Source organism: Oncorhynchus clarkii, chromosome 33 (assembly GCF_045791955.1).
Source record: "Oncorhynchus clarkii lewisi isolate Uvic-CL-2024 chromosome 33, UVic_Ocla_1.0, whole genome shotgun sequence".
In the NCBI taxonomy this organism is placed as follows: domain Eukaryota; kingdom Metazoa; phylum Chordata; class Actinopteri; order Salmoniformes; family Salmonidae; genus Oncorhynchus; species Oncorhynchus clarkii.
The window spans coordinates 12,697,128-12,721,568 of NC_092179.1; the positions used below are offsets into that span (position 1 = coordinate 12,697,128).

The 24,441-nt window shown below is 46.4% G+C and overlaps 1 protein-coding gene across 4 annotated transcripts in view; it reads right to left on the minus strand.

Annotated features, from left to right (window-relative positions):
* Positions 1-24,441, minus strand: part of LOC139392837 (pleckstrin homology domain-containing family A member 5-like) — a 176,562-nt gene that overhangs the window by 54,979 nt on the left and 97,142 nt on the right. For all 4 annotated transcript variants that reach the window (XM_071141127.1, XM_071141129.1, XM_071141128.1 and 1 more), the window contains exons 4-5: positions 14,379-14,462; positions 2,452-2,613 (exon numbers count right to left, since the gene is read on the minus strand). In XM_071141127.1, coding sequence (XP_070997228.1) covers positions 2,452-2,613; positions 14,379-14,462 — 246 coding nt within the window. The remainder of the gene's footprint in view (positions 1-2,451; positions 2,614-14,378; positions 14,463-24,441) is intronic.

Sequence of the window (24,441 nt, forward strand, 5' to 3'; positions counted from 1 at the left end):
TTTTTATGAATAGTTAACGTTGTGTTATGCTAATGAGCTTGCTGATAGATTTACACAATCCTGGATACAGGGGTTTTTTCGTAGCTAAACGTGACGCAGAAAACGGAGCGATTTGTCCTAAACAAATAATCTTTCAGGAAAAACTGAACATTTGCTATCTGAGAGTCTCCTCATTGAAAACATCTGAAGTTCTTCAAAGGTAAATGATTTTATTTGAATGCTTTTGTTTTTTTGTGTAAATGTTGCCAGCTAGCCTCCCGGGTGGCGCAGTGGTTAAGGGCGCTGTACTGCAGCGCCAGCTGTGCCATCAGAGTCCTGGGTTCGCGCCCAGGCTCTGTCGTAACCGGCCGCGACCGGGAGGTCCGTGGGGCGACGCACAATTGGCCTAGCGTCGCCCGGGTTAGGGAGGGCTTGGTCGGTAGGGGTGTCCTTGTCTCATCGCGCACCAGCGACTCCTGTGGCGGGCTGGGCGCAGTGTACGCTAGCCAAGGTGGCCAGGTGCACGGTGTTTCCTCCGGCGCATTGGTGCGGCTGGCTTCCGGGTTGGATGTGCGCTGTGTTAAAGAAGCAGCGGCTTGGTTGGTTGTGTATCGGAGGACGCATGACTTTCAACCTTTGTCTCTCCCGAGCCCGTACGGGAGTTGTAGCGATGAGACAAGATAGTAGCTACTACAACAATTGGATACTACGAAATTGGGGAGAAAAAGGGGTAAAAATTCAAAAAAATAAATAAATAAATAAAATGTTGCCAGCTGAATGCTAACGCTAAATGCTATGCTAAATGCTACGTTAGCCATCAATACTGTTACACAAATGCTTGTTTTGCAATGGTTGAGAAGCATATTTTGAAAATCTGAGATGACAGTGTTGTTAACAAAAGGCTAAGCTTGAGAGCTAGCATATTTATTTCATTTCATTTGCGATTTTCATGAATAGTTAACGTTGCGTTATGGTAATGAGCTTGAGTCTGTATTCACGATCCCGGATCCGGGATGGGGAGATCAGAAAGGTTAAATGACACTCTTCTTAGCTGAACCTGGAAAGTTTCCAACTTCAACGCTTGTCTCCAGTCAAAGCTTTCCAGCATTAAAGTGTGTGTATGTGCATTTCAAGCATTTCCAAGTGCGTCAGAGGCAGGCCCAGTGAATAGGTCTGTGAATTGCGGGGCAATTGACTCCTGTAGGAGTGGATGACATCAGTCCTGGTGACAACATCAAAAGAACTGAAGAGTGACTCATACAAATCATGCTTAGATCATACAGCCTTTCTATAGGCAATCACTCTCTTTGTCACTTTTCACTCTCTCGTTTTCCTTTTCTATAGATCTCTTTGTTCCTCTCTCGCCTTAATGATGCTTCTCTATCTCCCCCAGGTCTTTATCTCTCCCGCCATCTGTATGGCTCCACCTTCCCCTCCTTTCCCCCCCCACACACCCTCTCTCTCTCTCTCTCTCTCTCTCTCTCTGTTACCTCTGCTAGCAGAAATCTCTAGGAGTAAACCGGAGTATGACCTCTCTGAGAAGCGCTGTCGACCCACACAGCCAGGCTCCCAGATCATACAGCCTCTGCCTCATGATCAATGGCCCCTATGTGTGTTAGTGTGTCAGCAGAGAGGATAAGAGAGGAAAATGAAGATAAAGGTTACAAAACATGCCTTAGAAGTGAAGCATTTCTTAAAGCTGCATTGTAGTTTGTTACTGTCCGAAAGACCTGGGTTCAAATAGTATCGGTTTTCTTTCCAATACTTCTTTCTGTCTGGAGAATCAAATGGACAGAGTTTTACATCTCCCTGACAAATCCATTGCGCCAAGCAAGCTCAATCAATGATTAAGTATTTGAATGAAAGCAAATACTATTTGAACCCATGTATGCTGTCTGTCTATGCAGGGTCTGTTTAGCTAAATAACTAGTGACTGTGTGTCAGTCTGAACACTGAGGCTATCGTTATCTGAGAGGTAAATGGTAGACCCCGTTGCGAGGAACAATTCTATAAATTGACTCAGGCTCGGAGACACAATGTATTTCACCCGTTGCGATCACACACACACACACACACACACACACACACACACACACACACACACACACACACACACACACACACACACACACACACACACACACACACACACACACACACACACACACACGATGAGAGCTAAGCTTAATTTTTTCTATTAAATATACTTAAAGACAAATCGGAAGGCACAAATAAATCTTTCACATCTTAGCATTAGCAATGCATAGCAGGATTTCAGGCAACCCAACACACGGCACACGCAGCATACGGGTTAGTGGTTGGACTGACTTAATGAGACAGCGGTAGAGGCAGGACTTCCAGAGAGATGAATTAGCTGGGGTTCTCCACAGAAAGACAGATGAAGAGGCTTATGCTTAATAGCAAGGAAGAGCAAAGCATCCATCCAGCCAATAGGCATGTATACTATATTACCTGTTTGATACAGGGTCTGCAACCGGGTGTGTAACCGGGTTGACTGTGACAGGGTTGACTGTGACAGGATCTGTAACGGGGTTGACCGTAACAGGGTTGACCGTAACAGGGTTGACTGTGACAGGATCTGTAACAGGGTGGACAAGTTTTGCAGAAGTCACGCTAGAAAACAAAAAGGGAAGGAAACAAAATGAACTGAATTAAAGAATAATATCAAACAATATAACCTGAAAATATCAAACACGTGATAAACTAATTATATGTAATCGTGACATTTAACAAATAAACATTCACATCAAACTGAAACTATAATTGTAGTCTTCAGGGACGTTCTCAGGCTACACACTCTCTAGATGCTTTTCACTGAATATCCATCGTGAAGAGAACATTACAATTGCATTAATATATGCCATTTAGCAGACACTTTTATCCAAAGCTTAGTCATTCGTACGGGTGGTCCCGGTAATCGAACCCACTATCCTGGTGTTGCAAGCTCCGTGCTCTTCCAACTGAGCTACAGAGGACCGTTGCGGTTTATATTACATAAGACCATTACCTAGCGCTAATTGACTGTTCCCCTCTAGGCTACTGGCAGCTCTGTACTGTAAGTAAGGGATGGGTTTGTTGGGAGGACAGTCCCTTCTCCTTTCCTACTTCCTACCACCAGTCTCTCTCTCCCTGTGCCACATGAAGGCTGCCCCCTGCATAGCCCCTAGCTTCAGGGCTTCTTCCCTTGCTTGCTCACATTTGGATGCCACGCAGTGTTCAAATATATCATCATCATATGGTCATTTTGCAGAGGCTTTTATCCAAAGCCACTTACAGTTAACACATGCTGAACGTGGCTCATGTGGTTATCACATCTAGTATTCAGGAGAATTACCACATCAGAAAGCTGACTCCCACCAAGCATCAAATACAGTGGTCCTTTCTCATCTGGTCTTGAAACAAGACAGGGTTCATATCAACAGCTCTGATGGCAAAACCACCATCAGTTTAATACCAACCCATGCTGCCATCTTCCTTTAACATGCACCATATGTGCTGTGATATCAATATCAGTTTCCCTACAGAGTGAAACTAGCTGATTGCTGTCCAGCCCCTTCCTCCCCTCAAACCTAACTGCAGTTTGGTCTAGCTTTAAATTGTGGCAAGGAGTAAACGTTCTCTGTGAATTGAATCATATATTTTAGTGGGAGAAGAAGATAGGGGAGAAAGCAGAGAGGATGATTGACAGGGATGGAGCAAGAGAAGAAAGAGGAAAGAGGAAGATGAGACAGAAGAAAGAGAGCGAGGAAGTGGAGAGTGAAAAGAGGAATGTAGAAGAATGTACAGTGCTTTCAGAAAGTATTCATGTCCCTGGACTTTCACGTCCTCATTGAAAAAAAAAAATCTCACCCATCTACACACAATGAAATACAGAAATAGCAAATTTACACAAGTATCCCCCCCCGAGTCAATACTTTGTAGAAGCACCTTTAGCAGTGATTACAGCTATGCGTCTTTCTCTGTCTCTTTCCACTATTGGATTGTGCAACATTTGTCAATTATTATTTTCAATATTCTTTAAGCTCTGTCAAATTGGTTTATGATCACAGCTAGACAACCATTTTCAGGTCTTGCCATAGATATTCAAGTAGATTTAAGTCAAAACTGTAACGTGGCCACTCAGGAACATTCATTGTCTTCTTGGTAAGCAACTCCAGTGTAGATTTGGCCTTGTGTTTTAGGTCATTGTCCTGCTGTGTCTGCTGGAAAGCAGACTGAAATAGTTTTTTGTCTAGGATTTTGCCTGTGCTTAGGTCTATTACATGTATTTTTTATTCTGAAAAACTCCCCAGTCGTTAACGATAACAAACATACCCATAACATGATGCAGCCATCACTATGCTTGGAAATATGGAGAGTGGTACTCAGTGATGTGTTTTGCCCCAAACATAACACTTTGTATTCAGGTAAAAAAGTGAATTGCTTTGCCACATTTTAGCAGTATTACTTTAGTGCCTTGTTGCCAACAGGACATGTTTTTGAATAGTTTTATTCTGCACAGGCTTCCTTCTTTTCACTCTGTCATTTAGGTTAGTATTGTGGAGTAACTACAATGTTGATCATCCATCCTCAGTTTTCTCCTATCACAGACATTAAAATCTGTAACTGTTTTAAACTTACTATTGGCATCATGATAAAATCCCTGAGCGGTTTCCTTCCTTTCCAACAACTGAGTTAGGAAGGACGCCTGTATCTTTGTAGCGAATGGGTGTATTGATACACCATTCAAGTATAATGAATAACTTCACCATTTTCAAAGGGATACTTTTTAAATGTTTACTCCATCTACCAATAGGTGCCCTTCTTTGTGAGGCATCGGAAAACCTCCCTGGTCTTTGTGGTTGAATCTGTGTTTGAAATTCACTACTCAACTGAGGGACCTTACAGATAATTGTATGTGTGGGATACAGAGATGAGGTATTCACTCAAAATCATGATACACAATATTATTGCGGACAGAGTGAGTCCATGCAACTTATGTGACTTGTTAAGCACATTTTTACTCCTTAACTTATTTAGGCTTCCCATAACCAAGGGGTTGAATACTTATTGTCTCAAGACATTTCAGCTTTTCATTTGTAAACATCATTTCATTTTGACATTATGGGTTAGTGTGTGTAGGCCAGAGACAAGACACCTAAAATGTAATCCCTTTTAAATTCAGGCTGTGACACAACAAAATGTAGAAAAGTCAAGGGGTGTGAACACTTTCGGAAGACACTGTAAATGTTGCTGTGACGGATGACGAGAGCAAGGCCTCTCCTTTAGGCCCAGGGTCATCGCAGAGGTGGCGGACATTTTGAATCCAATTCTGAGTGCTGAATAAGTTGTGAAGAAAGACATGGCCAGTAAAAAGATGCATAAACAAAACTTTAGAACGGGAAGCATAGAAATAGCTCACATAAAACAGATCTACCACTTTTTAAACTTGCTTTCAAGTGGAATGATAGTTCTATAACTCACCTTTCTATGTGCATTTGGTCAGGTCACCCAAAAAGTGACATATTGCCACTTTAAGACTCCATTCATTCAATCAATCAAATGCATTTATGAAGCCCTTTTTACATCAGCCGATGTCACAAAGTGCTGTACAGAAACCCAGCCTAAAACCCCAAACAGCAAGCAATGCAGGTGTAGAAGCACGGTGGCTAGGAAAAACTCCCTAGAAAGGCCAAAACCTAGGAAGAAACCTAGAGAGGAACCAGGCTATGAGGGGTGGCCAGTCCTCTTCTGGCTGTGCCGGGTGGAGATTATAACAGAACATGGCCAAGATGTTCAAATGTTCATAGATGATCAGCATGGTCAAATAATAATAATCACAGTAGTTGTCGAGGGTGCAGCAAGTCAGCACCTCAGGAGTAAATGTCAGTTGGCTTTTCATAGCCGAGCCTTCAGAGTCAGAGATATTAAAGAGTGGAAGACATCAAAGTTGGGGAAATAAATAAGACACTTGAAAGTATTACAATATAAATGGTGAAAGGGTATAAACTAATGAGCCAAGGAGTTAACTTTTGAATACTTTCTTTTGTCTGGATATTAGGCACAAACACAACATTATTCTAAGTGACATTTCTGCACTATAAAGTGGCGCTCAGTGGTTTGTGCCTGGGGTCTAAGGAGATTAAAGCAGAGGTTTATCACACTGTAAATAACTCATTACAGAGTCTGGCTGGACCAGGAGCACTGATCCTATTGAGAAAGAGAGAGAGCGGGAAAGGGGAAGAGAGAGAGAGAGAGAGAGAAGAAAGTTTGAGAGAGAGGGAGTATGGGGTGTGGGAGGGACAAAGGGAGAGACGAAGCATGAGGAGGAGAGTGAAAGAGGGAGAGAGGCAGGGTGGGGGAATATGGGCGAGTCGGAAAGGCAGAGAGGGACTGTGGGCGACAAGTGGAAAGAGATGGAGAGAGAGGTTGATAGGGAGAGAGGATGTGTGGGTTGAAGAAGTGTAAACCGGTTACCAATGAGGAGTGCTTCCTTCAGAACACCATTAATCCACATTACACCCTCTATTACGTCTGTAGGGAAGGTGGAGGTGTGTGAGGGAGAGGTGACATTTATCTGAAGTAGATTACTTTTCATCCCCTATTCGCTTCGGAAACTTTCCTTTTCAGAGATTTATAAAGATTCTTATACTAAAGTTCCATAAAAGGTGTTTTGACGTGTCAATCACCTGGGAGAACGGAGATGGTGTCGACCAGGATTCAAGGACAGCAGTTCAGTACAAAGAACGCTAAGCGAACACACTTTCAGAATGCAGTGCTGGCCATAAAGCAGAGGTTGCTCCACTCCATTTATTTGATTCTATATCCAGTATATTATATCACCATTTGTCACCTGCTGCATTAGTCTCTCATATCCACCGTTATTTTACAATTGTTTTTTACTATTGTAATTCATTTCCGAATTTATCTTGAGTTGAGATTTGCATAGAAACGCTGTGTGTTAGCTTTTAACACCCTTTTATTTGATTAAATAAGCACCTTGAAATGCATTTGCTGTGAGAAAAGTGCTATATAAATGAAGTTTGATTGATTGATCATACAGTCTTCAGACAGACCGAGAGAGAGACTGAGTGACAAGGCCGGCCAAATTAACATTGCTTGGTTATCCGCTCACGGATAGGCCGACGCTCGCTGGATAATCAGGATGTGAAGTTGTGTTTTTCCACTGGGAGGAACGAACACATCACTTGCTTTCTGTTGTTTCAAGTATTCTGTTATGTCGTTCTCGCAACGTGCAAGGAGTTGAATAGAAAGTGGGCCTTCATTATGAAAAACCAACACATTCCGGCAGTCAAGACTTAGTCAGCCCAAGAACCCTAGCGAAGGCGGTGGTGTCGAGTTGCTGTTTGGAATGAAAGAAACATTTTAGCATCTTTTCCATTTTCCTTCTCGTGATCGGAGGTGACCCTCGTTCACACAAACCTTTCTGTCTGACACCAACACACCTCAATCTGTTATGTTTGACTTTCTCGCCTCAGTCCCAATTAACAGTTTACACACTGAGGAGAATATTTGCATATTATCCTCAGACGCCTCAGTGTGGTGCTAATAGAAAGAGCAGACATGGGTTCAAATAGTATTTGAAATCATTTCAAATACCTTAGATGGGCTTGATTGAGCTTGCCTGCCGAAATGGAACCAATGGAATGCTCACAAAACTAAAACAAAACAAAGTAAACGCAAAAGCAAATGGAATTTTAATCCAAGTCTGAGGAGGAGAGTGTGACAGAGGGGATAATTGGGACGGGGTGCAGAGCAGATTGGAGGGGGGTTATCACTCAACGGCACAGCCAGGAAGTAAGGAACAGACTACAAATCTCCAAAACACCTAATGTTCCATCCAGAAAAATAGGATTCGAACTGAGTCATGACTGCATCTGACTGCATAATAGCCTAAATTCTTTGTTTTTGAGGTAAAGTGAGAAAATGGCTGCCAAGCTTAAGCAATTTCTCCATCTCTCTCTCCGGCTCTCAGTACGCGTCTCTCTCCGTCTCGCAGTACGTGTCTCTCAGTACGTGTCTAAGTCACTCTCTCTGTCTCAGTCACTCTCTCTGTCTCAGTCACTCTCTGTCTGTCTCAGTCACTCTCTGTCTGTCTCAGTCACTCTCTGTCTGTCTCAGTCACTCTCTCTGTCTGTCACAGTCACTCTCTCTGTCTCAGTCACTCTCTGTCTGTCTCAGTCACTCTCTGTCTGTCTCAGTCACTCTCTGTCTGTCACAGTCACTCTCTCACTGTCTGTCTCACTCTCTCTCTGTCTGTCTCACTCTCTCTCTGTCTGTCTCAGTCACTCTCTGTCTGTCTCAGTCACTCTCTGTCTGTCTCAGTCACTCTCTGTCTGTCTCAGTCACTCTCTCACTGTCTGTCTCACTCTCTCTCTGTCTGTCTCACTCTCTCTCTGTCTGTCTCACTCTCTCTCTGTCTGTCTCACTCTCTCTCTGTCTGTCTGACTCAGTCACTCTCTGTCTGTCTCAGTCACTCTCTCTCAGTCACTCTCTCTCTCTGTCTGTCTCAGTCACTCTCTCTCTCTCTTGCTGTCTCAGTCACTCACTCTCTCTCAGCCACACACTCTCTCTCTCCCTCTGACACACTCTCTCTCTCAGTCACACACTCTCTCTGTCACTCAGTCACACACGCTCTCCCTCTGACACTCTCTCTCTCTGTCACTCTCTCAGCCACACACTCTGTCTCTCTCTCCCTCTGACACACTCTCTCTGTCACACACACTCACTCTCCCCCTCTGTCACACTCTCTCTCTCTCCCCCTCTGTCACACTCTCTCTCTCTCCCCCTCTGTCACACTCTCGCTCTCTCCCCCTCTGTCACACTCTCTCTCTCTCCCCCTTTGTCACACTCTCTCTCTCTCCCCCTCTGTCACACTCTCTCTCTCTCTCTCCCCCTCTGTCACACTCTCTCTCTCCCTCTGTCACTCTATGATACTCTCTCTCTCCCTCTGATACTCTTTCTCTCTCTCCCTCTGACACACTCTCCCTCTCTGTCACTCTCTCTGTCACGCACTCGCTCTGTCTCAGTCACGCACTCGCTCTGTCTCAGTCACGCACTCGCTCTGTCTCAGTCACGCACTCGCTCTGTCTCAGTCACGCACTCGCTCTGTCTCAGTCACGCACTCGCTCTGTCTCAGTCACGCACTCGCTCTGTCTCAGTCACGCACTCGCTCTGTCTCCGTCGCTCTCTCTGTCTCCGTCGCTCTCTCTCTCTCTGTCTCCGTCGCTCTCTCTCTCTCTGTCTCCGTCGCTCTCTCTCTCTCTGTCTCCGTCGCTCTCTCTCTCTGTCTCCGTCGCTCTCTCTCTCTCTGTCTCCGTCGCTCTCTCTCTCTCTGTCTCCGTCGCTCTCTCTCTCTCTGTCTCCGTCGCTCTCTCTCTCTGTCTCCGTCGCTCTCTCTCTGTCTCCGTCGCTCTCTCTGTCTCCGTCGCTCTCTCTCTCTCTGTCTCCGTCGCTCTCTCTCTCTCTGTCTCCGTCGCTCTCTCTCTCTCTGTCTCCGTCGCTCTCTCTCTCTGTCTCCGTCGCTCTCTCTCTCTCTGTCTCCGTCGCTCTCTCTCTCTCTGTCTCCGTCGCTCTCTCTCTCTCTGTCTCCGTCGCTCTCTCTCTCTGTCTCCGTCGCTCTCTCTCTGTCTCCGTCGCTCTCTCTCTGTCTCCGTCGCTCTCTCTCTCTCTCCGTCACGCTCTCTCTGTCTCCGTCACGCTCTCTCTGTCTCCGTCACGCTCTCTCTGTCTCCGTCACGCTCTCTCTGTCTCAGTCACGCTCTCTCTGTCTCCGTCACTCTCTCTCTGTCTCCGTCACTCTCTCTCTGTCTCCGTCACTCTCTCTCTGTCTCCGTCATGCTCTCTGTCTCCGTCATGCTCTCTGTCTCCGTCATGCTCTCTGTCTCCTTCACTCTCTCTCTCTCCGTCACTCTGTGTCTGTCACTCACTCTTTGTGTCCGTCACTCACTCTCTGTGTCCGTCACTCACTCTCTGTGTCCGTCACTCACTCTCTGTGTCCGTCACTCACTCTCTGTGTCCGTCACTCACTCTCTATGTCCGTCATTCACTCTCTGTGTCCGTCACTCACTCTCTGTGTCCGTCACTCACTCTCTGTGTCCGTCACTCACTCTCTGTGTCCGTCACTCACTCTCTGTGTCCGTCACTCACTCTCTGTCCATCACTCACTATCTTACTCTGTATCAGTCACTCTCAGTCAGTCACTCTGTCTCAGACTCAGTTTCTGTCACACGCTCTGTCACACTCTCTCCCTCTGACATGCTCTCTCACTCTCCCCCTCTGTCACACTCTCTCTCTCTCCCCCTCTGTCACACTCTCTCTCTCTCCCCCTCTGTCACACTCTCGCTCTCTCCCCCTCTGTCACACTCTCTCTCTCTCCCCCTTTGTCACACTCTCTCTCTCTCCCCCTCTGTCACACTCTCTCTCTCTCTCTCCCCCTCTGTCACACTCTCTCTCTCCCTCTGTCACTCTCTATGATACTCTCTCTCTCCCTCTGATACTCTTTCTCTCTCTCCCTCTGACACACTCTCCCTCTCTGTCACTCTCTCTGTCACGCACTCGCTCTGTCTCAGTCACGCACTCGCTCTGTCTCAGTCACGCACTCGCTCTGTCTCAGTCACGCACTCGCTCTGTCTCAGTCACGCACTCGCTCTGTCTCAGTCACGCACTCGCTCTGTCTCAGTCACGCACTCGCTCTGTCTCAGTCACGCACTCTCTCTGTCTCCGTCGCTCTCTCTGTCTCCGTCGCTCTCTCTCTCTCTGTCTCCGTCGCTCTCTCTCTCTCTGTCTCCGTCGCTCTCTCTCTCTCTGTCTCCGTCGCTCTCTCTCTCTGTCTCCGTCGCTCTCTCTCTGTCTCCGTCGCTCTCTCTCTGTCTCCGTCGCTCTCTCTCTCTCTCCGTCACGCTCTCTCTGTCTCCGTCACGCTCTCTCTGTCTCCGTCACGCTCTCTCTGTCTCCGTCACGCTCTCTCTGTCTCAGTCACGCTCTCTCTGTCTCAGTCACGCTCTCTCTGTCTCAGTCACGCTCTCTCTGTCTCCGTCACTCTCTCTCTGTCTCCGTCACTCTCTCTCTGTCTCCGTCACTCTCTCTCTGTCTCCGTCATGCTCTCTGTCTCCGTCATGCTCTCTGTCTCCTTCACTCTCTCTCTCTCCGTCACTCTGTGTCTGTCACTCACTCTTTGTGTCCGTCACTCACTCTCTGTGTCCGTCACTCACTCTCTGTGTCCGTCACTCACTCTCTGTGTCCGTCACTCACTCTCTGTGTCCGTCACTCACTCTCTGTGTCCGTCACTCACTCTCTATGTCCGTCATTCACTCTCTGTGTCCGTCACTCACTCTCTGTGTCCGTCACTCACTCTCTGTGTCCGTCACTCACTCTCTGTGTCCGTCACTCACTCTCTGTCCATCACTCACTATCTTACTCTGTATCAGTCACTCTCAGTCAGTCACTCTGTCTCAGACTCAGTTTCTGTCACACGCTCTGTCACACTCTCTCCCTCTGACATGCTCTCTCTCTCTCTCCCTCTGTCACGCTCTCTCTCTCTCTCCCTCTGTCACACACTCTCTCTTTGTCACTCTCTCAGCCACACACACTCTCTCTCTCCCTCTGACACACTCTCTCTCTCTGTCACTCTCTCAGCCACACACACTCTCTCTCTCCCTCTGACACACTCTCTCTCTCTGTCACTCTCTCAGCCACACACACTCTCTCTCTCCCTCTGACACACTCTCTCTCTCTGTCACTCTCTCAGTGACACACTCTCTCTCTCCCTCTGACACTCTCTCTCTCTGTCACATTCTCTCTCTGTCACTCTCTCAGTCACACAATCTCTCCTTCTGACACACTCTCTCTGTCACTCTCTGTCACATTCTCTCTCTGTCACTCTCTCAGCCACACACACTCTCTCTCTCTCCCTCTGACACACTCTCTCTCTCTGTCACTCTCTCAGTCACACACTCTCTCTGTCACTCTCTCAGTCACACACACTCTCTCTCCCCATCTGTCACACTCTCTCTCTCCCCATCTGCCACACTCTCTCTCTTTCCCCCTCTGTCACTCTCTGTGACACTCTCTCTCGCTCTCCCCATCTATCACACTCTCTCCCTCTGTCACTCTGTCAGTGACACTCCCTCTCTCTCTCCCTCCCTCTGACACACTCTCTCTCTGTCACTCTCTCAGCCACACACACTCTCTCTCCCCCTCTGACACACTCTCTCTCTCTGTCACTCAGTCACACACACTCCCTCTCTCTCTCCCTCTGTCACTCTCTCAGTGACACTCTCTCTCTCCCTCTGACAAACTCTCTCTCTCTCTCCCTCTGACACACTCTCTCTCTCTCCCTCTGACACACTCTCTTTCTGTGACTCTCTGTCACATTCTCTCTCTGTCACTCTCTGTCACACACTCTCTCTCTCTCTGCCTATGACACTCTCTCTTTCTCTCTTCCCCTCTGACACACTCTCTCTGTCACTCTGACTCTCTCTCTCTCAGTCACACACGCTCTCTCTCTCCCTCTGACACGCTCTCTCTCTCCCTCTGACACACTCTCTCTCTCTGTCACTCTGTCACACACACTCTCTCTCTCCTTCTGACACTCTTCTCTCTCTCTCCCTCTGACACACACACTCTCTCTCTCCCTCTGACACGCTCTCTCTCTCTCTCTCCCTCTGACACGCTCTCTCTCTCTCCCTCTGACACGCACTCTCTCTCTCCCTCTGACACGCACTCTCTCTCTCCCTCTCCTCTGACCCGCTCACTCACTCAGTCATTCCCTCACTCACTCAGTCTCTCAGTCAGTCACTCTTTCAGTCAGTCACTCTCTCTGTCAGTCACTCTCTCTGTCAGTCACTCTCTGTCAGTCACTCTCTCAGTCAGTCACTCTCTCAGTCTCTCAGTCACGCTCAGTCAGTCACTCTTTTTCAGTCTTTCAGTCATCCTCTCTAAGTCTCTCTCTCAGTCAGTAACTCTTTCCCTCTCAGTCGCTCAGTCACTCTCTGCCTCTCTGTTACTCGCTCAGGCTCTCTCTCTCTCTCCCTCTGTCAGACACTCACTCTGTCACACTGTCATTCACTCACTGTGTCACACTGTCAGTCACTCACTCTGTCACACTCTCTGACACACTCTCTCTCTCTCCCTGACACACTCTCTCACTCAGTCCCTCGCTCACTCAGTCCCTCGCTCACTCACTCACTCTCGCTCAGTCCCTCACTCACTCTCACGCAGTCCCTCGCTCACTCTCACGCAGTCCCTCGCTCACTCACTCTCACTCAGTCCCTCGCTCACTCACTCTCACTCAGTCCCTCGCTCACTCACTCTCACTCAGTCCCTCGCTCACTCACTCTCACTCAGTCCCTCGCTCACTCACTCTCACTCAGTCCCTCGCTCACTCACTCTCACTCAGTCCCTCGCTCGCCCTCTCTCACTCAGTCCCTCGCTCACTCACTCTCACTCACTCACACAGTCCCTCACTCACTCACACAGTCCCTCACTCACTCACACACGCAGTCCCTCACTCACTCACACACGCAGTCCCTCACTCACTCACACACGCAGTCCCTCACTCACTCACACACGCAGTCCCTCACCTCACTCACTCACACACGCAGTCCCTCACTCACTCACGCAGTCCCTAAGTCAGTCACTCTCAGTCACTCTCTCAGTCACTCTCTGTCAGTCAGTCACTGTCAGTCAGTCACTCTCAGTCTGTCAGTCAGTCACTCTCTCAGTCAGCCACTGAAGAAGGTTAATACTACATTATGTTATGATAAACTGTAAGGTTTCCTCTTCAGGATACCTCTGTGTGTGTGTGTGTGTTAAAACCTGGTTTTGAGTGTTGTGACCTTCAGACACTATCAGAAGGTGTCTATGATCAGACTCCTCCTGTCTGGATCCCACCGTGGTTTTCTTGTTCCAACGCCTCCAGGATTACAATACACTTTCTAGTCCATAAAAGCCACTCTTCTCACAGCGTCTCCGTCAATTTACAATGGCATAAAAGCTCAAACTGTGAATATATGCCATTGTGAATACATGCTCAACTACTGTATGAATATTTTATGTAAACACCACACAACCAATTTAGTACATCATTTAATATGCAATATACTGTGACATGATCTGACAGTAACGTGGGCCCTCAAGCATTACTGGAGGACAAAGTTGTGTGTTTTATAACTTTCATTTGAATGTGATTTGTGGAAAACTTCCCTGTATTTCAACTCACACTTTGACATTCATCTTGTGGCATAAAGAATGGTGAAACCAATCCGACATTATAAGTTAATGTGTGTGCATGTAAGTTCACTTGTGGGTATGTCATTCCACTGGCATGTATGTTCCAGTCATCCCACTGGTCAGGGTGTGGGAGAGAAGAGACTTACTGTTCGTTGACGACAAAGATGCAGTTGTCTTGTGAAGGAAGACCAGAGACTGGATGCTTACAGGTCACCTTCCGCTCATTGTGACTGGAGAGAGAGAGATAGAGAGAGATAGAGAGGTGGGGGAGAGGGATAGAGGAGGGGGGGGGGGGGGGGGGGGCAGGGAGAGAAAGGGATAAGAGGGGAGAGAGAGAGAGAGAGAGAGAGCACATTAGACCACCAAAATCATACATAAAGTAGACTTAATTAATAACAGCATTGTTAACCATATTACTAATTGTTAACCAGCCAATAGTAACCATATTACTCATTGTTAACCAGCCAATAGTAACCATATTACTCATTGTTAACCAGCCAATAGTAACCATATTACTCATTGTTAACCAGCCAATAGTAACCATATTACCCATTGTTAACCAGCCAATAGTAACCATATTACCCATTGTTAACCAGCCAATAGTAACCATATTACTCATTGTTAACCAGCCAATAGTAACCATATTACTCATTGTTAACCAGCCAATAGTAACCATATTACTCATTGTTAACCAGCCAATAGTAACCATATTACTCATTGTTAACCAGCCAATAGTAACCATATTACTCATTGTTAACCAGCCAATAGTAACCATATTACTCATTGTTAACCAGCCAATAGTAACCATATTACTCATTGTTAACCAGCCAATAGTAACCATATTACCCATTGTCAACCAGCCAATAGTAACCATATTACCCATTGTTAACCAGCCAATAGTAACCATATTACCCATTGTTAACCAGCCAATAGTAACCATATTACCCATTGTTAACCAGCCAATAGTAACCATATTACCCATTGTTAACCAGCCAATAGTAACCATATTACCCATTGTCAACCAGCCAATAGTAACCATATTACCCATTGTTAACCAGCCAATAGTAACCATATTACTCATTGTTAACCAGCCAATAGTAACCATATTACTCATTGTTAACCAGCCAATAGTAACCATATTACTCATTGTTAACCAGCCAATAGTAACCATATTACCCATTGTCAACCAGCCAATAGTAACCATATTACCCATTGTTAACCAGCCAATAGTAACCATATTACCCATTGTCAACCAGCCAATAGTAACCATATTACCCATTGTTAACCAGCCAATAGTAACCATATTACTCATTGTTAACCAGCCAATAGTAACCATATTACCCATTGTTAACCAGCCAATAGTAACCATATTACCCATTGTTAACCAGCCAATAGTAACCATATTACCCATTGTTAACCAGCCAATAGTAACCATATTACCCATTGTTAACCAGCCAATAGTAACCATATTACCCATTGTTAACCAGCCAATAGTAACCATATTACCCATTGTTAACCAGCCAATAGTAACCATATTACCCATTGTTAACCAGCCAATAGTAACCATATTACCCATTGTCAACCAGCCAATAGTAACCATATTACCCATTGTTAACCAGCCAATAGTAACCATATTACCCATTGTTAACCAGCCAATAGTAACCATATTACCCATTGTTAACCAGCCAATAGTAACCATATTACCCATTGTTAACCAGCCAATAGTAACCATATTACTCATTGTTAACCAGCCAATAGTAACCATATTACCCATTGTTAACCAGCCAATTGAGGAGTAGTAGGAAGATGAGGGTTAGTGTCCCTCTCCACACGACACAATGTCCTGTTGAATAACAACGAACAGCAGACACAATGCCTACACACCTTGAGTGGGGGGTGGTGCTGAACTTCAGCATGGCAGCCCATCTGTTTTCTGACCTGGGTCAAACACTGTTCTACACAGCACCATCTAACATAGTTCTTCCACTGACACTATCCTCTCTTCTCTCGCGTGACGAACCGCTATCCAGCCCAGCCGTGGATCTTCAACACTGCTGCAGAATACAAATGATCTACCCCTCCCTAGAAGCCTCGAACTGCTCCAGTCATATGCCTTAGATCACAAGAGCACAGCTAACAGGCTGTTTCACAGCAAGTTGTGACCTATCTATAAATACAATTACAGCACCTCAGCCAGTCAGACAGAGAACGAGAGACCTCGGCAGCCGGCCCTCTGTAAGACACAAGCAGCTTTTCACGCAGAGTGGAGGGGAGGCAGGGGAACGCTTAGTGCTGATAAAGACTAGAGAGAACAGAGCTCTCTTTTCTGCTCCAAAGATGAAGCCATGCACACACACACACGGAGGGAAGGAGGACAGACTGTACAGACAGAGAATACGCTATTCTCATGGATTTAACAGCTCTCTAGGCTCATCTGGACATGGATGGATATCTGAAAGAGAGAGTGTACTGTATATTTATCAACTGGCTCGGACACACACTGTATGTATGATGCCACAGAACCCCCCCCCCCGACACACACACACACACACACACACACACACACACACACTGTATGATGCCACAGACCCACTGTATGATGCCACGGACCCACACCCACTGTATGATGCCACAGACCCACACACACTGTATGATGCCACAGACCCACACACACTGTATGATGCCACAGACCCACACACACCGTATGATGCCACAGACCCACACACACCGTATGATGCCACAGACCCACACACACTGTATGATGCCACAGACCCACACACACCGTATATGCTATCCCTGCAGGCTTACCGAGTGTCTCAGCTGGGCTGTAGTTAGCTAGGCTTGTGGCTGAAACACCTGGTTTCATCTGTAACTTGCTGAAACTCCCCCCCCCCCCCCCACACACACACACACATTATCCACTGCTGTAGGGCCTGCTGTAGCTCTTGTGCAATACAACACACTTCAGTTAAGTCAACACTGGAGCAAGAGGATAGTCTGGCCTGCAGGAGTCACAGATGGAGATGGAACACTCCTCTCACTCTCTGCGGATCTTTGTCCTACTAAGGCCATGCCAGGGGGTCTGCTGGGCTAATCTACCCAGTGAAGCAGCAGTGTTCGTGGGCTTGGTCTCTGGACTGTGTCCCTGCTGGAGATGCCCCAGCCCTGCCATCCAGGACACAGTCACAGCTGAGCCAGAGAGACATGTCGCCTGTACCGTCTATTATTAACTGTGATCCATGTCTCCCATCTGTCACGTAGAATCACAAAGCACAATCACTCAGAGCCATGACATGACAGGATCTGCTTTTATTCATGAGTTCTGGAGATTACCCAAGTGCATGTGTGTGTAAGTGAGTGTGTGTATATGTCAATGCTGCGGAGACGCCACAAGGGGGTCTCAGAAGTGTTTCCACTTGCCCCCCCCCCCCCCCACTTTGAGACACAAGAAATCTAGATGGCAATGTGGGAAATGATAAACAAAACTCAATGAAAGGGGGAAGCATCCCATTGCTCTTTGATTCGAAATGAAAGTTGTGGGAAGACAATGGTCATTAGTCAGAGATTCAAAACAACCGCATGCTCCATAGCACTCCAGTATCAGAGCAACATCCATTTCCACTGGTTAAAAGGAAGATAAATAATGTCTTTCTAGCCTCTGAGGACAACTTCTATGCACTAACTGTCAGACTCGGTCCTGCTAAAAGTAATAACGTATCATGAAATTACAACCTGGGGCTTGTCAATAAAGCAGCAACAGACTTCAGCCTCTGAGCCAAAACCGAAACACATACAGTGGGGCAAAAAAAGTATTTAGTCAGCCACCAATTGTGCAAGTTCTCCCACTTAAAAGGATGAGAGAGGCCTGTAATTTTCATCATAGGTACACTTCAACTATGACAGACAAAATGGAGAGAAAAAAATCCAGAAAATCACATTGAGGGATTTTTAATGAATTTATTTGCAAATTATGGTGGAAAATAAGTATTTGGTCACCTAGAAACAAGCAAGATTTCTGGCTCTCACAGACCTGTAACTTCTTCTTTAAGAGGCTCCTCTGTCCTCCACTCGTTACCTGTATTAATGGCACCTGTTTAAACTTGTTATCAGTATAAAAGACACCTGTCCACCACCTCAAACAGTCACACTCCAAACTCCACTATGGCCAAGACCAAAGAGCTGTCAAAGGACACCAGAAACAAAATTGTAGACCTGCACCAGGCTGGGAAGACTGAATCTGCAATAGGTAAGCAGCTTGGTTTGAAGAAATCAACTGTGGGAGCAATTATTAGGAAATGGAAGACATACAAGACCACTGATAATCTCCCTCGATCTGGGGCTCCACGCAAGATCTCACCCCATGGGATCAAAATGATCACAAGAACGGTGATCAAAAACCCCAGAACCACACGGGGGGACCTAGTGAATGACCTGCAGAGAGCTGGGACCAAAGTAACAAAGCCTACCATCAGTAACACACTACGCCACCAGGGACTCAAATCCTGCAGTGCTAGACGTGTCCCTCTGCTTAAGCCAGTACATGTCCAGGCCCGTCTGAAGTTTGCTAGAGAGCATTTGGATGATCCAGAAGAAGATTGGGAGAATGTCATATGGTCAGATGAAACCAAAATATAACTTTTTGGTAAAAACTCAACTCGTCGTGTTTGGAGGACAAAGAATGCTGAGTTGCATCCAAAGAACACCATACCTACTGTGAAGCATGGGGGTGGAAACATCAAGCTTTGGTGCTGTTTTTCTGCAAAGGGACCAGGAAGACTGATCCATGTGAAGGAAGGAATGAATGGGGCCATGTATCGTGAGATTTTGAGTGAAAACCTCCTTCCATCAGCAAGGGCATTGAAGATGAAACGTGGCTGGGTCTTTCAGCATGACAATGATCCCAAACACACCGCCCGGGCAACGAAGGAGTGGCTTCGTAAGAAGCATTTCAAGGTCCTGGAGTGGCCTAACCAGTCTCCAGATCTCAACCCCATTGAAAATCTTTGGAGGGAGTTGAAAGTCTGTGTTGCCCAGCAACAGCCCCAAAACATCACTGCTCTAGAGGAGATCTGCATAGAGGAATGGGCCAAAATACCAGCAACAGTGTGTGAAAACCTTGTGAAGACTTACAGAAAACGTTTGACCTCTGTCATTGCCAACAAAGGGTATATAACAAAGTATTGAGATAAACTTTTGTTATTGACCAAATACTTATTTTCCACCATAATTTGCAAATAAATTCATTAAAAATCCTACAATGTGATTTTCTTTCTCATTTTGTCTGTCATAGTTGAAGTGTACCTATGATGAAAATTACAGGCCTCTCTCATCTTTTTAAGTGGGAGAACTTGCACAATTGGTGGCTGACTAAATACTTTTTTGCCCCACTGTATATATCGAACCAAAAAATATCACCTCAGATTTCATGCACCATTTTCCCTCCCAGATACACTGATGTTGTTATGTGTGATGTGGGGCAAGCCATGCCATAACTAGCCGTAACTTGAACTACAGCTGGAGCACACTGGACACACATTGCTTAGAGGCGACAGAGGAGGCCGAGGCAGAGGGACATAACGATCATCTTGAATTACAGCCATTAAATAAGTCTGCAGAGTAGCTTCGTGTCCTCTTCAGCGAGGCATCACGTAACTGATTATCAACAGGGGCTGTATGTTTTACTCATTTTCTGACCATTGCAAGGTGAAACAACAGAAGGGTATGAACAGAAGGGCTTTTCTGTCAGTCCAAGGACAGGAGCTGAATTGTACACAGACAGGGAAATAAATCAGAGAGAGCAGTGTTTTATGCCAAAGCAGTATGCCGCCGCTTTCTTCTGAAATGTCATTGTTTCTGCTCCGGTGACTGGTCTGTTGCAGCTTGGCGGTTAAGAGCGTTGGGTCAGTAACCAAAGAGGTTGCTGGTTCGAATCTCTGTGCAGACAAGGTGAAAAATCTGTCTATGTGCCCTTGAGCAAGGTACTTAACCCTAACTGCTCCACGGTCGCCTTCAATAATGGCTGATCCCTGGCCGTGACCCACTCCACTCTCTACACTGTGGGTGTCTCAGTGGGAGTTGGGATATGCAAAAAATAAAATAATTTCACATCTCGCACTCGAACAGCAGTGAAACAGGACAAATATAAGTACCCCCCCCCCCCCCCCCCCCCGCCCCCTTCGAGGTAGGTAGGCAATAAGGAACATACGGAGAGGATTATACCACCTGTCAACTGTCTGTCCAACAGGAATGTGAAAAACTACAGGGCATTTCATCTCAAAGAAAAACTCCTAGCCCTACCAATACCGGATGCCTTCAAACTCTAAAACAGCCTGTGTTGAGTAGGACACACCGCGTAGAAACACGTTTTGGAACAGAAAATCTGTGTTCTTATTGTACAGGTATTCCCTCCCTGTTTCAGAACGTTTCCTTCACAGTAAAATGCTGTATGGGAATGTTGTTTGCTGTCACGCTGAAGTCAACCCAGGTCTCAGTATGGCCTCTGATTAGTCTTCTCGGTGTTAGGCTAATTGTGCTTGGTAGGAAGGTCTGAGAGAAATAATGTGTTTATTGGACAACGCTGATAAGAAAATCAACAGGCACTTCTTCCACCTCTCCATCCCTCCCTGCCACCCGCTAACACACAGCATTACAAATCACCCTAATTGCCTGTAAACAATTTTTCAAACGCCGGCCGCCGGCGATGATGGAGGGAAATTGGGAGAGAAAACAGAGAGCGAGAGAGAGATATTCAGACCAGAGATAGAGACCGAGAGAGGGAGAGATACAGACTAAACTGAGAAAGAGTACAGGAGAAGTAATCACCCAAAAACAGAAAAGGGGGAGGAAGCGGCGAGTGGAGGATGAGAGGAAGGGAGGATGAGGAGGAGAGGAAGGGAGGATGAGGGGGTGAGTGGAGGATGAGAGGAAGGGAGGATGAGGAGGAGAGGAAGCGAGGATGAGAGTGGAGGAGAGGAAGGGGGTATGAGGGGGAGAGTGGTGGAGAGGAAGGGAGGTTGTGAAGAGGGCATGTTGCCAGCGGGAGTCTGCTACTCATGCTGCTCTCTGATAAGTGCCCCAGTGCATTGTGGGTAATAACAAGCCCCTGCGTGAGGACTGTGGTGGTTATTTATTTTTTATTAAATGAGGAGAGAAACTTCACACAAAATCACACAAGTCAAGAGTTATACTTAAACTAAATCTTCACTTATTAAATATTCGCTTATTAATAAGGAGAGCAGGCTACACACACACACACACACACGTGAATGTTGTGAGTGCTCTGCTTGACGAAGGACTGGTCGACGAAGCACCCTCAGATGATTTGTTGAGAGCCCCGACACAAAGGATACAAAGATCTTTTATAGCAAAAATACACCCCCTTAGTCTACATGACAAACAACAGATGTGTGGAATGGGTCACAAGGTTAGGGTTTGTATGAACGCAATTAATAATTCACAGCAGACAGTATCTGCTGTAAAGACTGTTCTCATTCTGTGGAATCCAGTGTGTCTGGCCCCCAAACAAGGTTCCCCTCATCATTATCCATACCTGAGCCATCTCCACCCTGGTATCTCCCGGCACACAAACACCAACTCATGCTATGGAATGCTGTCTTTCGGCATTATCACCAAAAAGGCATCGTAAATACACTGGGCCCCCCAGAGGCCAAACTCAGAAGACCACACACAGATGAGTGTTCTAAGACCCCTATTCTATAAAACAACCATTTGATGCAATAACAGTATTATAACAATCTTATAATTTCGCTCTCACAGGAGCATACACACCACTGTCATAGGGCCTACATAACCCTGGCATAACAAGAGGTCAGGAGCAGGAGGAGCCCCATCAATCTTATGATGACAGCTAATCCATAAGACGTCAGAAACATTAAAACCACATGTAAAATGTCAGACCATGTTTGTTCCCCTGTATGTATGATTCGCTCTGCTCTAAATGCCAAGTGAAACGTTGCCTTGGTCAAACGGCTATAGCGCAGGCCAGGGCCGGGCCCTTCTAAATGTCTTCATCCACAGTGGATGAATGACAAGTCTTCTGATGTGCAAAGTGTGTATACGTCTCGGTGTTCGGTTCTGTACAGGCCCGGCATGGTGAGAACAATGTGTCCATATTCAGACCCTTGTCTCAGTATTGTGCTATTATAAAGGCTGAGGGTCAGTCAACAATTGCTAATCCGCTCCCTGTAGAGCCCCCTGCCATTCACACCGCTCCCTCTGGCACCGCTGAGTAACCTTTCAGAAAGGCCAGAGACAGACCTTCCTCATTTCCCTTGCACTCTCTCTATCCCTCTCTCCCCATGCCTCGCTCTCTCTCTATTCAACATCCTCCCTCCCTTTCTGCATCCTGCTCTCTCTCTCTCTCTCTCAGCATTCAGAGTAGCACTCTGACTCGCCCATGACATGTATTGTACACCTTTCCTAGGGAGGAGAAAAGCTCTTTAAAAACGTCAGATACTGCCTTCACTGCACACAACCCAGGCTGCAGCAAACACATGCGCACACGCGCACGCACACACACACACACACACACACACACACACACACACACACACACACACACAGTAGGGCTTGGCTTTGGTTGGCAGTCATCTAAACAATAACAAAAAGCACTTCAAATTGCCATCAAGCGGATGCCATCTTAATTTTCCTTCCTTTCATCATCGTCAGCAGATCTATGAATAAACAGTCCTCCTACAGAACGCCATCCTCTCTTCTGTTCCTCGTGTTAATGTGATGCCTTCCATGGCAGTATGTACTCTACATGACCAAAAACATGTGGCCACCTGCTCGTTAAACATCTCAATCCAAAATCATGGCCATTAATATGGAGTTGGTCCCCCCCTTTGCTGCTATAAACAGCCTCCACTCTTCTGGGAAGGCTTTCCACTAGATGTTGGAACATTGCTGCGATTAGGCCTGGCTCACAGTTGGAGTTCCAATTAATCTGAATGGTGTTCAATGGGGTTCAGGTCAGGGCTCTGTGCAGGCCAGTCAAGTTCTTCCACACCGATATCGACAAACCATTTCTGTATGGACCTTGCTTTTTGCACGGGGGCGTTGTCATGTTGAAACAGGAAAGGGCATTGTTGCCACAATGATGGAAGCACAGAATAATCTAGAATGTCATTGTATGCAGTAGAGTTAAGATTTCCCTTCACTGGAACTAAGGGGACTAGCCGAACCATGAAAAACAGCCCCATACCATTATTCCTCCTCCACCAAACTTTACAGTTGGCACTATGCATTCGGGCAGGTAGCATTCTCCTTGCATCCACCAAACCCAGATTCGTCCGTCAGACTGCCATCACTCCAGAGAACGCGTTTCCACTGCTACAGAATCCAATGGTGGTGAGTTTTACACCACTCCAACCGACACTTGGCATTGCACACGGTGGTCTTAGGCTTGTGTGCGACTGCTCGGCCATGGAAACCCATTTCATTAAGCAGCTCCTGACGAACAGTTCTTGTGCTGACGTTGCTTCCAGAGGCAGTTTGGAACTCGGTAGTGAGTGTTGCAACTAAGGACAGACTCGACAGACTCGGGGGTCCAAAAGGGGGGCATCCTATGACGCTGCAACGTTGAAAGTCACAGAGCTCTTCAGTAAGGCCATTCTACTGCCAATGTTTGTCTTTGGAGATTGCATGGCCGCTCAATTTTATATACCTGAAAAAGCCAAATCCACTAATTTGAAGGGGTGTCCACATACTTCTGTATATATAGTGTATCTGTTGAGGCAGCCCACCTTCCTGTGATGAGGTTTGGGGAGTCTCTCCAACACAGAGAAGCCTTCTGTTAGAAGAGCCAGTAACTAAATACTCCAACAAGCACTTCAATTAAATCACAACTACACATTGAGGTAAAAACAAAATCCTAGTGCCGGTACTCGAGAATGTCACACTCTACCACTATTAACTGAAAAGCCTATCGAGGGACAAAACAGCACCTTGTATCATTTGAAATGAACATGAAGTGCACTAAAACAGTTAGGCTATTACTTACAGTGGCAGGGAGCACCTACTGTATAACAACATGATCCAGGGTGAGCTAAACTAAGGCAGATCGCAAATATAAAGCTGATTCCCACTAGCTGCCCTCCACGTCACCGACAACTTGCTAAAGCTCATTTTCTGAGAAGGGGGACGAGAACAAATCCCCTTTGATGCTCAGTCAAAATGTAATTCCTGCAC